The sequence below is a fragment of the Natrix helvetica genome, assembly GCF_964273705.1.
Source record: "Natrix helvetica genome assembly, chromosome: W".
Taxonomy (NCBI): Eukaryota; Metazoa; Chordata; class Lepidosauria; order Squamata; family Natricidae; genus Natrix; species Natrix helvetica.
Genome location: NC_138555.1, coordinates 24,206,112 through 24,221,020, shown reverse-complemented (window position 1 = coordinate 24,221,020; position 14,909 = coordinate 24,206,112). Strand labels below are relative to the sequence as shown.

Sequence of the window (14,909 nt, the reverse complement as noted above, 5' to 3'; positions counted from 1 at the left end):
GATTTGTGTGATATGATGATATCATGTAATCAAAATTTGTCTGTTGGTTGTTTCTGAGATATTTTTTGACGTATGACAGTGTTGGACATTTCATAGTTTGTGTTGTTTATGTTATAGTTAATTAAGTGAAGAGACACTTTTTGTTAAAATTGCATAGGTATCTCTTTTATTGAAGATGTTGAAGATCATCTGCTTCTTTTTCTGATATTCTGAATTCATGTTCATGTGAATAATTTTGTTCCAGAACTCTTCTTATTGAAGTTGGGTTGTTACTTTAGTAGTGGACCTCTTGGTTATTGTGGGTAGTTTTTCAATAGGTTTCTGTTTCTAATTTCCTGCTTCTTCCTCTGCTAATGCTTTGCTATCCAGGAAAGGTAGTGTGTTGTTTTCTTCTTCCCTTATGAATTATATTCCTTTAAAGATGTTGATTGTCTCATATGCCTTCTTTATTTGTTTCTCCAAAAAATATTTTGGCATGTACAATCCTTTTATCATAATTTTGTCAACTCAGATATCTAATATTATCTAATATCCTGCATATTAGTGCATTTTCTTTCTTTCTTTCTGGAACAAAAATTGCAAAAATCTCATTTCCTATTGAACTACTGGCAAGTCCTTCCTTCCTTCCTTCCTTCCTTCCTTCCTTCCTTCCTTCCTTCCTTCTTTCTTTCTTTCTTTCTTTCTTTCTTTCTTTCTTTCTTTCTTTCTCTAATTTAGTTAATTATTAAATGTCTACACTCACTTGAGTAACTTTGGGCAGTTCTAGTTCTTCCTTAGTTCTCATTAAGAAATCTTTCTTTTGCTCTCCATATGTATAAGCATGCATTATCCTACCTCAAAACAATGCTATAGAGCACTGCACAACAAGACAACTAGACACAAGAACAGATTTTCCTGAATGCTATCACTCTGCTAAACAAATAATTCCCCTCACTACTGTACAAAGTATTCACATTACTATTCCTATTAGTCTTCTCTTTGTTCCTATTACCCATCTCGTCCCAATTATGACTGCAGGACTGTAATTTTGTTGCTTGTATCCTTACAATTTATATTGATATTGATTGTTTCCTGATTGCTTATTTGTACCCTATGACTATCATTATGTGTTGCACCTTATGATTCTAGATAAATGTATCTTGGCTTTTTATGTACTCTGAGCGCAAATTCACCAAAGACAAATTCCTTGTGTCACTTGGCCAATAAAGAATTCTATTCAATTCAATTTAAAAAGTTACCTGGCCTAGAGTTTTTTTTAATGAATAACCTTTAACCAATTTAATATGTTTCTGCACTTTTGATTGTCACATAGTTTTGTGAAAAACATGTTTATATACTTAAAGACATTTTTACTAAGATCTTTGATGCTGGGCTGGTAATTCCTCCACTACAATCATTGCCTCCTTTTCCCAGGGGAGCTTTTTTACCTGTAGGGCAACTATTCCCTTTTATATTTCTGAGCTATAGTAATTGGTCTTCAGGAATGGGTTCATAGATTATTTTTACCACCCAGTGAAAAGACACCACTGGCCAAGTAGCTGTTTCAATTGAGCCATGCTACCTAAAGAAGGAAGATGTCGGGACAGGTGAATTGGGTTTCAGAAAAAATGTTTTTACTGAAGATGGTGACATTTGTAGCCTTTCTTTTAGTGTTTTTGCCCCGAGCGGTGTGCATGATTTCCAGGACTAAATGCAGCATCAGTGACCCTCTGCCTTTTCTTCACAAGCAATATCAGTCAGGAGATCTTATTGTTGTGGACATTCTCTCTCAGATCTACATTTTTTATGCAATGATAAACTTCATGGAACGTCCCTCCAAGGAAATCTTTGAAGACATTGTGTAAGGTCTTTAAACCACGATGCAACCAGCCTTAAACACACAGAAAATGTACTGATTTTATCAAATTGTATTTATAAATTCATGTTACCTTTGGTCCTATTGAAGCAAAGTTTGATATTTATTATCAGCTCTACTTTTGCTGACTAGCATCTGATTCCCCCTCCACCACTGTCACCATCTTCATCATCAGTTTCTCATATTCCTTTTTTAAGTACATTGTCCTTTTTACATTTGATTACTTCACCCTTTTTGCCATAATTAAATAATTGTACAAATGGAAATGTGCATTTGAGGGGGAGGCAGGGAAATATCACAAAGCCAAAGGAAATGCTTAGCGGATAGGTGAGAAAATAAGAGATTCTCAACCAAGAATATTATTTTTGTCAGATTATGTGTGGCAAAACATATTCATAAACACGGGAAATTAAAATGGTTTACTATGGTACGCTATTTCTCTTCCTTTAAAAAAAAACAAATAGACAAAAATGTACAGTGGCATAAATCTAACTTTCCATCAAAAGAAACTTTTGTAGGCATAACCCTGTTATGTATCTTCTCCATACATTTAACAGTGAATCTTTCACTAGTGTCAATGCTGCATATTTTCATGTTTGCATTTGGGATATTGAACAGGATAGAGTTGACAAAAGATTCATAAACTTTGCATGCATTTTATATTAAACTCACACTCTTTTTTTATATATAAGAATTTTATTAGTTTTCAAAAACATTTATAGGAAAGGGTAAGTAGGTATACAAAACTTTTTGACAGCTACATCGTGCCAAAGGTAGAAATCCCCCCAAATTTCACAACTTTTACAAAAGAGAAAACCAAAAAGTAAAAGATAAACAGTAACAGCTTTTTGTTTTACATTGTATCAACCATATGTTCAATCATCTCTTGTGTCGCTTCCAGCAATTACATTATATCAACAATTGCAATAATGTTTCAAATATATTTATTTTTGTGACCTGAGTCTTTTCAATATTGCTTCCTTCCCCCTGTCTTCTGGCAGAGCCACGGCCCCTCCCTCCTTCATGTCTTGTATACTGTCCCCTGTTTCATCTAGGAGAGCACTGTATTTTTTAATGAAGGCCTCTGCCTCCGCAACTGTATTAAATCTAATTCTGCTACCCTCCCAGAAAATCAACATTCCTTCTGGCAATAACCATCTAAACCAAACTCCTTTATTATATAATTTATTTGATAAAGAGGAATATTTCTTCCTGTTATCTCTTATTTTTTTCGGAATTTATTTATGAATGGTTCCTCCACACTCTTCAATATCATTTTTAGACCATCTATGAGGAACGTACTCCAAAGTGCAGAGAAAAATAGTGTCCTTGGGAAAGCATTCACTGGAAAAAATGGTTGCAAATAAAGCTTAACATGAGTAATAGAATAGAATAACAGAGTTGGAAGGGATCTTGGAGGTCTTCTTGTCCAACCCTCTGCCTAGGCAGGAAACCCTACACCACCTCAGACAAATGGTTATCCAACATCCTCTTAAAAACTTCCAGTGTTGGAGCATTCACAACTTCTGGAGGCAAGTTGTTCCACTGATTAATTGTTCTAACTGTTAGGAAAATTCTCCTCAATTCTAAGTTGCTTAAACTATTAATCTTAAACTATTTCTTGAAAGACCTTGAGTATTAGACTTCTCAATCTGGAAAAGTTATCATGACTTTTAACAATATTTTGTCATATCCGTGCATGTGAAATATTCTATTAAACTCAATTATATGATGTATCAAGGTTTGAAGTGAATTGGTTGTGATATTGTGTGTAATTTTCATTTCAGGTTTATGACTCCACTCTACCAACATATCCTAGCCTTAGAGTTTGCAATCAAGGAGATCAATGAGAATCCCCACATTTTACCCAATTATACTCTAGGCTTCCATATCTATAACTCGTATTTCTCTCCAGGTTGGACTTTTCGTGCCTCATTGGAACTCTTTTCTACACAAAGCAGAGTTATCCCTAACTACAATTGTGAAATTCAAAACAGACCAACAGCAGTCATTGGAGGTCCAACTTCTGAAGTGTCTCTGCATATGGCTACAATTCTGTCATTGTACAAGATGCCACAAGTAAAATAAAGTGTTTTTTTTTTTAAATTAGGTGACACAGGAATGAAAAATATTATGATTGGCATAAAGAATTTTGGAAACTGTAAAATATTTGTCCTGCAGTATGTTGAAGTAACAGAGTAGAAGATTAATGCTTTGACCTGACTAATGTTTTGGTCTTATACAAACTTAAGGTCTTATACAAACTTAAAAAGAGATGTCAGACAGGTGGACAAAATCCTTTTTGTTATTATTATGGTACACAGTCAGCCAGATGTTCAGACTGGATTTGCATTTTTGTCTACCTATCAAGTTCTTTTTAAGGATGATGATGATTTCACAGCACTGTATTTTTATCTGAACAAGATATATTTGAATTATTAACACTGAATGCTTGAACTGTTCCCGGGCAGCTTTAGAAACAGAAATTGAGCCTTGGTGATAAATGAATCTCCCTCCCTCTCCCTCTTTCTCTCTCTCTTCACTTTATATCTGTTTGTAAAAAATAGATGTACATTTTCCATCATAATTTTTAAAAATTATTTTTTTATGAAAAAGTTTTTTGCAAAGTAAAAGCAAAATACATTTAAAGATGAAAGATCAAGTAATACAAAATTGATAAGTAAACAGGAATGAAACAAGAGAAAGACAACAACTGAAAAGGAAAACAAAACTTATAGAAGTGGCTTCCAATCTTCCTTAGAGCAGTTATAAATGCTGTAAATATTTTGTCCTCTCTCACACTAAGATTACATCAATATTCAATCATAATCTGTCAAAGTAACAAGAACTGAAAATCGTAATAAAAAAGATTCTGTTGAATACCTTATTTTGAGATAATGGCAAAGAAAACCCTTGCAATAGGAATTATCTAATTATCTAAATTCCGCTACATTAATATGATATGGGATATCTTAATTCCATGAGATGTAAACTCATGCAAATGCTTAGAAAAGTTGGTTAATCACTGGTACAAAAGACCAATTTTGCTAATGCAGCTGTTATCCCCTTTTTATATGCTTTAAAATGATACATTTTAAAGGAGGAGCTGATGTGTCACAGTAGTTAAGAGTGCAGGCTACTTCAGTTGACTGCTAGCTGCAGTTTGGCAGTTCAGATCTCATCAGTTCAAGGTTGACTCAACCTTCCATCCTTCCGAGGTGGATAAAATGAGGACCCAGATTGTTGGTGGCAATAAGCTGACTCTGTAAACTGCTTAGAGAGGGCTGTAAAAGCACTATGAAGTGGTGTATAGGTCTAAGTGCTTATTGCTATTTCTATATCTACACATTCCATTTCCATTTCCAAAGCCTGTTCATTCATAGGATCATGGGGAAATTCTGCATCTTTTTAGTTCCGAAGCCTTCCTCAATACAGACATGAAATACAACTGGATTCAAAATTTGAAATATCAATTTAATTTCTAATTTGGAGCAGCAGTGTTGAAGGGCCATCATTATCAACATTTTATCTGAAAATGTATATTTTCTCATTTCTTCATTATTTTTAGATAATATATGGGTTTGTTCCAGAAACAGATGTCAAGAATCAGAATGCTTTCTACCAACAGATTTTCCCAAGTGCAGAACATCAGTACATGGGTATAGTCAAATTATTGCTTCATTTCAAATGGACATGGATTGGTGCATATACTGTAAATAATGAGAATGGGCAGAGGTTTGTGCAAAATGTAGTTCCCATGTTTGCCAGGAGAGGCATTTGTTTTGCCTTTATTGAAAATTTTCCCAAAAGTTCTTATTCCAATGGTCTGGTTGATTCACTAGAAGAAGGAAGTAAAGTATATTATAAAGCTATGAGAAGCACTGTTAACGTTGTGGTTCTTCATGGTGAAACTGATCACATAATACTTCTACGAATACTTTCCAACAGGCTGAAAGATGAGAGCATACCACTACGGAACAAACATAAAGTATGGATTATGATAGCCCAAATGGATTTCACATCCGTTCCCTTTATAAGAAATATTGACATTGTCTTCCTCCATGGTGCTTTATCCTTTGCAATTCACTCAGAGAAGATTTTAGGATTTCAGAAATTTCTTCAGTCCAAAAACCCTACCTTGGAAAAAGGAGATGGCTTTCTCAGGCTCTTCTGGAAAAAGGCATTTGAGTGTTCTTTCCGCATCAATATGATTGAAGAGGAAGATGAGGTCCTCTGCAATGGACAGGAGAAACTGGAGACCCTTCCTACATCTGTGTTTGAAATGCAGATGACTGGCCACAGCTACAGCATCTATAATGCAGCCTATGTGGTGGCACATGCTTTGCATGACTTCCATTCATCTGTAAGAAAATACAGAGCAGATGACTATGAAACCAAACTGAACTTTCTGAAGCAACCATTATGGAAGGTAATGTCCTAGCCTATGCTAGACCCTAACCTACTACTAGATAAAGTAGAAAAATGTGGGTTAGACAGCATTACCACCAGATGGATTCGTAACTGGCTGACCAACCACACTCAACATGTAGTCCTCAAGGGAACTGCATCTACATGGAGGGAAGTATGCAGTGGAGTACCCCAAGGCACTGTTTTAGGCCCAGTACTTTTCAACATCTTCATCAATGATTTGGACAAGGGGATAAATTCCGGACTGTTAGAACAATGAATCAGTAGAACAACTTGCCTCCAGAAGTTGTGAATGCTCCAACACTGGACGTTTTTAAGAAGATGTTGGATATCCATTTTTCTGAAGTGGTGTAGGGTTTCCTGCCTAAGCAGGGGGTTGGACTAGAAGACCTTCAAGGTCCCTTCCAACACTGTTATTCTATTCTATTCTGTAGTATGGTGGGTTTGTCATATCTGTTGTGATAGTTTGTGGGTACCATGTTGTGACATTATGCTAAATATAATTTTCTTTTTTAGAATTTAATCTTATGTGCCTGTTTCTTCCATTTTATTCTTATCCAATGCATTTTTAAAAATATTATTTCAATATATTATCATGTTGCTTTTTCCACCTTTCAGCACAATGAGAGGTATCATCAGCCAGTTCTCTACTGCCGTTATCTCAGGTATCTACTTTGATAAATTCAGACTCAAGGATTATGGAATTTGGAAGGAGACCAGCAACCCTATAGATCAGTATTAAATCTCATAAGGGTTCATATGGTGCCATTTTTTTTCATTCCATCATCTGAAAAAGAGAATTAAGTAGAGCAAAGATACAGAGTGGTCTAAAGTTAAATTTCTGGGGGAAGAATGGTTGTGTTTATCTTTGTAAATACATTATCTCTTTCTCACAGAAATACAGAGAGAGGGGGGGAGGGAGGAGGAAGAGAAGAAGAAGAAGAAGAAGAAGAAGAAGAAGAAGAAGAAGAAGAAGAAGAAGGAAGAAGAAGAAAAAGAAGAAGAAGAAGAAGAAGAAGAAGAAGAAGAAGAAGAAGAAGAAGAAGAAGAAATGAAATGAAATATAATTCACACAACATATGTAAATGATCCTCCAGGCCAGGGGTGGGTTCCTACCAGTTGTAACCTCTTCTATAGAAGAGGCTCCACAAATCTACAGTGCCATTTAGAACCGGTTCCAGATCCCTCCCCCCCTTCCGCACCACTCTTGCCCCGCCTGCCGCTCACTGATTGGCTGACTCATCAAAGGCCCCACCCGCCTCTAAGAGTCCTATCTAAACCTTAAAGTCTTAAAGCTGTCAAGTTTGATCATCCCTGGGTTTTTTTTAAGGGTTAGGGGTGCAAGGGTCTTGTAACTTGACAGCTTTAAGGCTTGCACACTTCAATGCCAGAGTTCCTGAGCCAACATGACTGGAGGAGGAATTCAGGGAGTTGAAGTCCACAAGTCTTAAAGCTGTCAAGTTTGAACATCCCTGGGTTTCTTTTCTAAAGGGTTAGGGGTGCAAGGGTCTTGTAACTTGACAGCTTTAAGACTTGCATGCTTCAAATGCCAGAGTTTCTGAGCCAACATTTTGGTTGCTAAGCAAGAGCATTGTTAAGTGAGTTTCACCACATTTTACAAGCTGGCGACGCCCACCCAGTCAGATGACTACCAAGCCACTACCACTTGGTCACATGGCTGGCAAGCCACTCCCATCCAGTCACAGGGACGGCAAGCCACTCCCACAAAGCAGGCCATACCTACAGAAGAGGTTCTAAAAAAAATTGAAACCCACCACTCTCCAGGCTAAGATTTCAACTTCAAACTAATTTAAAAAATGATTGAGTGAAAACATTTCAGATACGAATCTTGTCACACAGATTTTGTCCTTGCAAAAATTTTCTTGGTTACTTTAATCAAGATGTGGGAATAGAAACATCTATTCTGTCACACAAAAGTGAAAGATTATTGCTCACAGGTTCATGAGGCAAAAAGAAACTCTTACAACTCCTTAATTTTTTTTTACTATTGTTTTAAACTATGGTCAGTTAACAGGCCCCTACTTTCTAGGGATTATTTTTAAATGGAGAAAGCGGGAATCACAAAGTAGTAATAGATAATATCCTGTGAAGCAACTGAATATAACTGTTCATTTTGTTGAGTAATCAGAACTGAGTTTCTCTTGAAAGACTTATATGAAAAAACTTATTTTTGTAATCAGAATAACTACCATTTCCGCAATTTCTATCACTTCATCATCATAGAATTGTTCTGTTTGATATCTTTATCTTCTTGAACATAGGTTGGAATTTATACATTTTATTATCTATTTCCTGTTATTTCTTGTATTTCATTTAAATGTTCTGGTTCATATTTTGTTTTCTGGATGCATTATAAATCATGATAATGGCCTATTGGGCAATGGTAAGTATTAATTAACGACACTGTAATATCATCAACTGTCCAATATAAAACATTTGTAAAGTTTGTTATTGATACTCTTCCAAGAATTTTTCATTCTGAGTAATCATTTTTAACTTTTCTTCATTTATTTATTTATTTATTTATTTATTATTAGCACTTATATACCGCCCCCTCTCCCGAAAGGGACTCGGGGCGGTGTACAGTCCGTATTAAAAAACACCAAATAAAATACATGTATGCATAGGAGGAGGATAAAATAGACCAAAACTGTACAGCTAATAAATAAACAATATAAAATTTAAAATATCATACAATTTATACACTATCCCTCTAAAAGCCAGTAAAAAGTATATGCCAGGGGGGGGTAGACGTTGTAAATTATGCCAAACCAGCCAGTCGGAACAGGTGTGTCTTCAGTTTCTGTCGGAAGGAGCGGAGGTCAGTAGTGGTTCTAATGTCGGGGGGGAGGTCATTCCAGAGGGTTGGGCCCATCACAGAGAAGGATCTACTCCTAGGTGTCGCCCGCTGGCATTGCCTAGCGGACGGCACCAGGAGAAGGCCCTCCCTGTGTGAGCGGATAGGTCGCAGGGACGTGTGTGGTAGGATGCGATCCTGCAGATAACTAGGTCCTCCGCCATGGAGCGCTTTAAAGATGGTGATCAATACCTTGAAATGCACCCGAAAGGCTACAGGTAGCCAGTGCAGCTCGCGCAGGAGAGGTGTTACGTGGGAGTAACGGGTACTTCCCATAATAACCCGCGCGGCTGCGTTCTGAACTAGCTGCAGTCTCCGGACGCGTCCCAAGGGAAGCCCCATGTAGAGGGCGTTGCAGTAGTCCAGGCGAGACGTCACCAGCGCATGAGTGACCGTGCGCAAGGCACTCCGGTCCAGTAGGGGGCGCAATTGGCGCACCAGGCGAACCTGGTGGAATGCCCCCCTTGCCACGGCTGCCACATGGTCCTCCATTGACAGCCGGGCATCAAGGAGGACACCCAAATTGCGCGCCCGCTCCACAGGGGACAACTGTTCGCCCCCTATGGCCAGCGATGGAGTCAGCTGGCTGAACCGAGGTGCCGGCAACCACAGCCACTCGGTCTTGGAGGGGTTGAGTTTGAGTCTGTTGTCCCCCATCCAGACCTCATTTCCAATTTAGCTCAACCTTTTTGTGAGAAGTGTCTCATTTAACAACAGTGCGGGAGAAAAAGTTTCTTTCAACCAAAATGGAGAGTTAGAAACTGGATTTGATATTATGAACTGGATCACCTTTTCAAATCTTTCTTTCCTGAGAATCAGAGTTGGGAAGACAGACCATACTGGCTCCCAAGAGAAAATACTAACCATTGATCATGCTATTGTATGGCCACATAGCTTTAATCAGGTATCCTTGATTCATCTTTTGGCCTGTGTTTAATCATCATTTCATTGTTTTGAAAACTATCTTGGAAGCCAGGTTGACATTCACCTACATTTGTCCCTGAACATTGGCTTAGCTAACCATTTCCATTAGAGCAGGGGTCAACAACCTTTTGGACCTAAGGGACCACTAAATTCATAACTTTAAATTCCACAGACCACCAATATGATCTACCTAATGACCAGTTGGGTGGGTGTGCCTACATAGTCATGTGACTGGATGGGTGTGGCCAACTCAATATCACTCACAGTGAGCTCTACTCACCCCTCCCCTCCCCACCCAGCACCTTAGGACCCAACAGGAAGCAGTTGTTGGAATTAAGTAGCCACCATGAGAAAGAGTTGGCAAAACAGCTCAGTTCAAATTGGATCTAACCAAGAAGGAGGCTCAGTAGAAGCAGCTCACTGAGTACTACAAGCATAGGCTTTCCAAGCAGAGATAAGACCTGTGGGAGTGCAAGTCCAGGTACTGGTGCCTGGAGGCTCAGTGGGCTGAGATGGTCAGCCAGTTCCAGGCCATGAAGAACAAGGTCCCCTAGCTCTTCACCACCAGTGACACTTCCCTCCAGCCTTGGCCCAAAGCCCTGCACCAGGAGGCCAAAGCAGACCCCAAGTCAGAATTTATGCCCCCCTCTGACCCACACAAGAAGACTCCAAAGGGGGAAGATTCTCTGCAGCAACACAAACATTCATTGCACATATCCATCCCAGGGAAAGTAGTTTGAGGACCCCTGATTTAGTGCAATATAAAAATGCAAATAGTTTTTTCTGTGGACCACCAAAATTTCTCATGGACCACCAGTGGTCCCTGGACCACCAGTTGGTGACCCCTGCATTAGAGATCCAATGGGGGTATACTAGGATTAATAAATATTTCAAGAGAGATATTAGAGATATGAGAAAACAACATTGTTTTGTTGACTCAGAATTCAAAATGAAGGGGAAATGTTTCAAATGAAGAAAGCCACATCAACATGCAAAAGGAAAGATGTGTCAATGAACCCTTGACCAATCTGATTTCATCTGAAGTAATCTTTGGGGAAGGATATTAATAATTTGATCTATCTACCATATGAGACAAAAACATTCATCTTGCCCCTGCAAATATTCATCAATATTTCTAGTTTTTTTCTTCTTTTTCCTACTTGTTGCTCCACTTTTCCAAGTTCTGTCCTATTAGAAGAAAAAAAAACTTCAACCAGTTTGCACTGAATAGAAAAAGGAGTAACCTCTCAAAGACATCAATGGAAATCAGAATTGTTTTTTTTTAAATCTATATTTTTTAAATATTCAGAAATAAAAGATAAAATAATATAAAGATAGAGTTAAAGAAAAGCAAAAGACTAATGTGAAGTGAAAAGTAAAAAAAACAGAAAAAGAAATAGAAAAAAAGATATATATATATATATATATATATATATATATATATATATATATATATATATATATATATATATATATATATATATATATATATATAAAGAAGTGATGTTAGAATTTTTACTACAGTTACAAATGAAATTCTACATTTTCCCTCATGAAAATTACATTATTTTGCATTAAAAGCCTGAGTTTATTGAAGAGGTAATTGGGGTCACTGATATCACTATTTGATAATAGCATCTTTCTCCATCACCTAATATTGAAAAAATAAATGGTGGTAGGGAAACAGACTGGATAGACAATTCCTAATATATTGGTACCAGATGCAAATTTCTCCAAAGCAAACCATTCTATTCTTTCTTTTATTTTTTAAAAAATATATATTTTATTTTATTTTTAATAATATACATCCGTATTGTATGTGAACAGAGTTGGTTCTAAGTATCATTCATATTAGTCCAATTCATAATAATACTATTAGTAATATCTATCCCATTTGTAAAATTTAAGTAATCCTCATTATATTATTCTGGAACACCATGGCTCAAGACGTTGAGCTTGTCAATCAGAAAGGTCAGTAGTTTGAATCCCTAGCACTGCATAATGGTGTGAGCTCCCATTACTTGTCCTAGCTTCTGCCAACCTTGCAGTTCGAAAGCACGTAAAAATGCAAGTAGAAAAATAGGGAACACTTTTGTTGGGAAGGTAACAGCGTTCTATGTGCCTTCAGCATTTAGTCATATGGCCACATTATCATGTCTGTCGTCAGACAGCGCTGGCTCTTCGGCTTTGAAATAGAGATGAACACTGCCCCCTAGAGTCAGGAATGATTAGCACATATGTTCGAGGGGAACCTTTATCTTTACATTGTATTATTCAAACATGCATAAACAAGAAATGCTTAACTCCTTATCTTTATCTCTATCTTCATCTATGTTTTATATAAACAAATGTGACTAAGTATCATTCATATTGATCCAATTCACGCTAATTGTTAATAGTCAGTATTGCATTTATCAAATTTATATAATCCTCATTATATTATTTAATCATACATAAAAGGAAAAGGTCTAATGTCATCTCTTCTCATCTTTTGAGCTTGACTTCTTATCCATTTTTTTATTAATCCAATTCACAATAATGCTATTAGTAATCTCTATCACATTGATCCAAATTTACTGTTCAAACATGTATAAACAAAAATTGCCTAACTCCTCATCTTCCTCTGTATCTTTATTGTTCAATCTTATCATGACTCTAATATATATGAACAAATTTGGCTAGATATCATTTATATTAATCCAATTCTTTCTTTTATGAGCAGGTCCAGCCACTTTCTCTGTGTAATGGGAAGTGTCATTTAGGTTACAGCAAGAGCAAGATAGAAGGGAAGCCATTTTGTTGCTATAATTGTCATAAATGTCCACAAGGCAAAATCTCCAACGTGGAGGGTAAGACATAACTTCATTTTTTTTTCACTTAAAATACATTTAAATCAGTGATGGGTTCCTACTGGTTTGGACCAGTTCAACTGAAACAGTAGTAATATGGCAGCCTCGGTTGCTACAGGCCTGCCACGCCCCTAAACTGGTTCTCTGGCAGCCACTGTAGGCACCACCATTTTGTTTTTTACTTCTGCGCATGCACAGAACAATGTTTATTGCACTGTGCATGCATCATGCATCAAGCACGCATTCACAGCGCACACACGAGCGAACCAGCAGTAGTGTTTGCCGGAACCCACCGCTGATTTAAATCAATCTGTGAGTAAAGTGTGCCTGAAAACATTTAGAAAATTGTGCAGATGATAAAGGAGTCAACATAGGAAATTAATCCAATGGAACATGGATACAAACAAATAAATTGCCTAGATTTTGATAAGTAGTACATCCCTGAACAAATAATTTTGCAATGCCAAAGTTATGTCAACTACACCAATGCATTTGATCTTATTTTGAATATTGTATTATTGAATTATGTAATTTATAAAGTACTATTTTATTTTCTAGACTTGGATGACTGTTTTCAGTGTGCAGAAGATCAGTACCCAGGCAACAAGCAGGATATATGTCTCCCCAAAGTTATAACATTCTTGAAGTATGAAGAAACCTTGGGGACCATTTTTACCAGTTCAGATCTTTTCTTTTCTTTGGTTACAGTTGGGGTCTTCTGGATCTTTATTAAGCATCAGGACACTCCCATTGTCAAAGCCAACAACAGGGATCTCACATATGCTCTTCTTATGGTTCTTCTGTTATCATTTCTTTGTGTTTTTCTATTCATTGGGCAACCCAACAAAGTGACATGTATTTTTCGCCAAACTGCCTTTGGCATCATCTTCTCAGTGGCCATTTCTTGTATTTTGGCCAAAACCTTAATTGTGGTTCTAGCTTTCATGGCCACCAAACCAGGGTCCATGATGACCAAATGGGTGGGGAAAAGGTTAGCCATGATGATGGTGTTTGGCTGCTCATTTATTCAAGAAAGTATTTGTGCTACATGGTTGACAAGCTCTCCTCCATTCCCAGAGGCTGACATGAATTTAATGGCACAAGAAATAGTTTTGGTGTGCAACGAGGGATCCAACTTCTTTTTCTACTGTGTCTTGGGTTTTTTGGGTTTCCTCGCTTTTGTTAGTTTCACGGTGGCTTTCCTAGCAAGGAAATTGCCCGATGCCTTCAATGAAACCAAATTTATAACCTTCAGCATGTTGGTCTTCTGCAGTGTGTGGTTGTCCTTTATTCCAACATATCTGAGCACAAAAGGAAAATATATGGTTGCTGTGGAGATCTTCTCCATTATAGCCTCTAGTGCTGGGTTATTGGTTTGCATATTTTTCCCCAAATGTTATATCATAGTTTTAAGGCCTGATATGAACAACAAAGATCAGCTAAGAAGACAAAATAACAGAATTGCATAAAATAGCATAAAGAGAAACAATAGTTTATGTTACCTTTGGAAAAATAGAAATACTCAATGGCATAATCTAATATCACTTTTCAAGAGGTAACCTCTTAGGAATTCTCCAGAATTATTTCCTGATGAATTACATGGAAAAAAAATCTATGGTAATTCTTGTACAATTACTTTAATTGTGTTCAATTGAATATAAACTTTAGAAAGCTTTTCAGATATTTCAGATTGTTGCTTTTTATATACAGTATATAATAATAATATAATAAATATTTATTTCTTAGCCGCACCCTCTCCCGAAGGACTCGGGGCGGCGTACAATAAAACATATGAAATAAATATATAGACAAGACATACATATAACAAAGACATATACCAAGACATGTACAAGGAGGAGGTCGGCTAATGAATAAAACAATTAAAATGCAATGTTTAAAAAACCCCTAAATAATTGAATACAATTAAAATACCCAGATAAAAACCCGTCAGGAGCGATATAGTTAGATCAAAGTT

The 14,909-nt window shown here is 36.9% G+C and overlaps 1 protein-coding gene across 1 annotated transcript; it reads left to right on the top strand.

Moving 5' to 3' along the window:
- Positions 1 to 1,574: 1,574 nt before the first annotated feature.
- LOC309400561 (vomeronasal type-2 receptor 26-like) lies at positions 1,575 to 14,403 on the top strand (the record flags this gene model as incomplete). Its single annotated transcript, XM_081969130.1, has 5 exons — positions 1,575 to 1,840; positions 3,643 to 3,934; positions 5,424 to 6,284; positions 12,808 to 12,934; positions 13,493 to 14,403. The coding sequence occupies 5 exons, from the start codon at positions 1,575 to 1,577 to the stop codon at positions 14,401 to 14,403; spliced, it is 2,457 nt and encodes an 818-aa protein (XP_081825256.1).
- Positions 14,404 to 14,909: the final 506 nt, after the last annotated feature.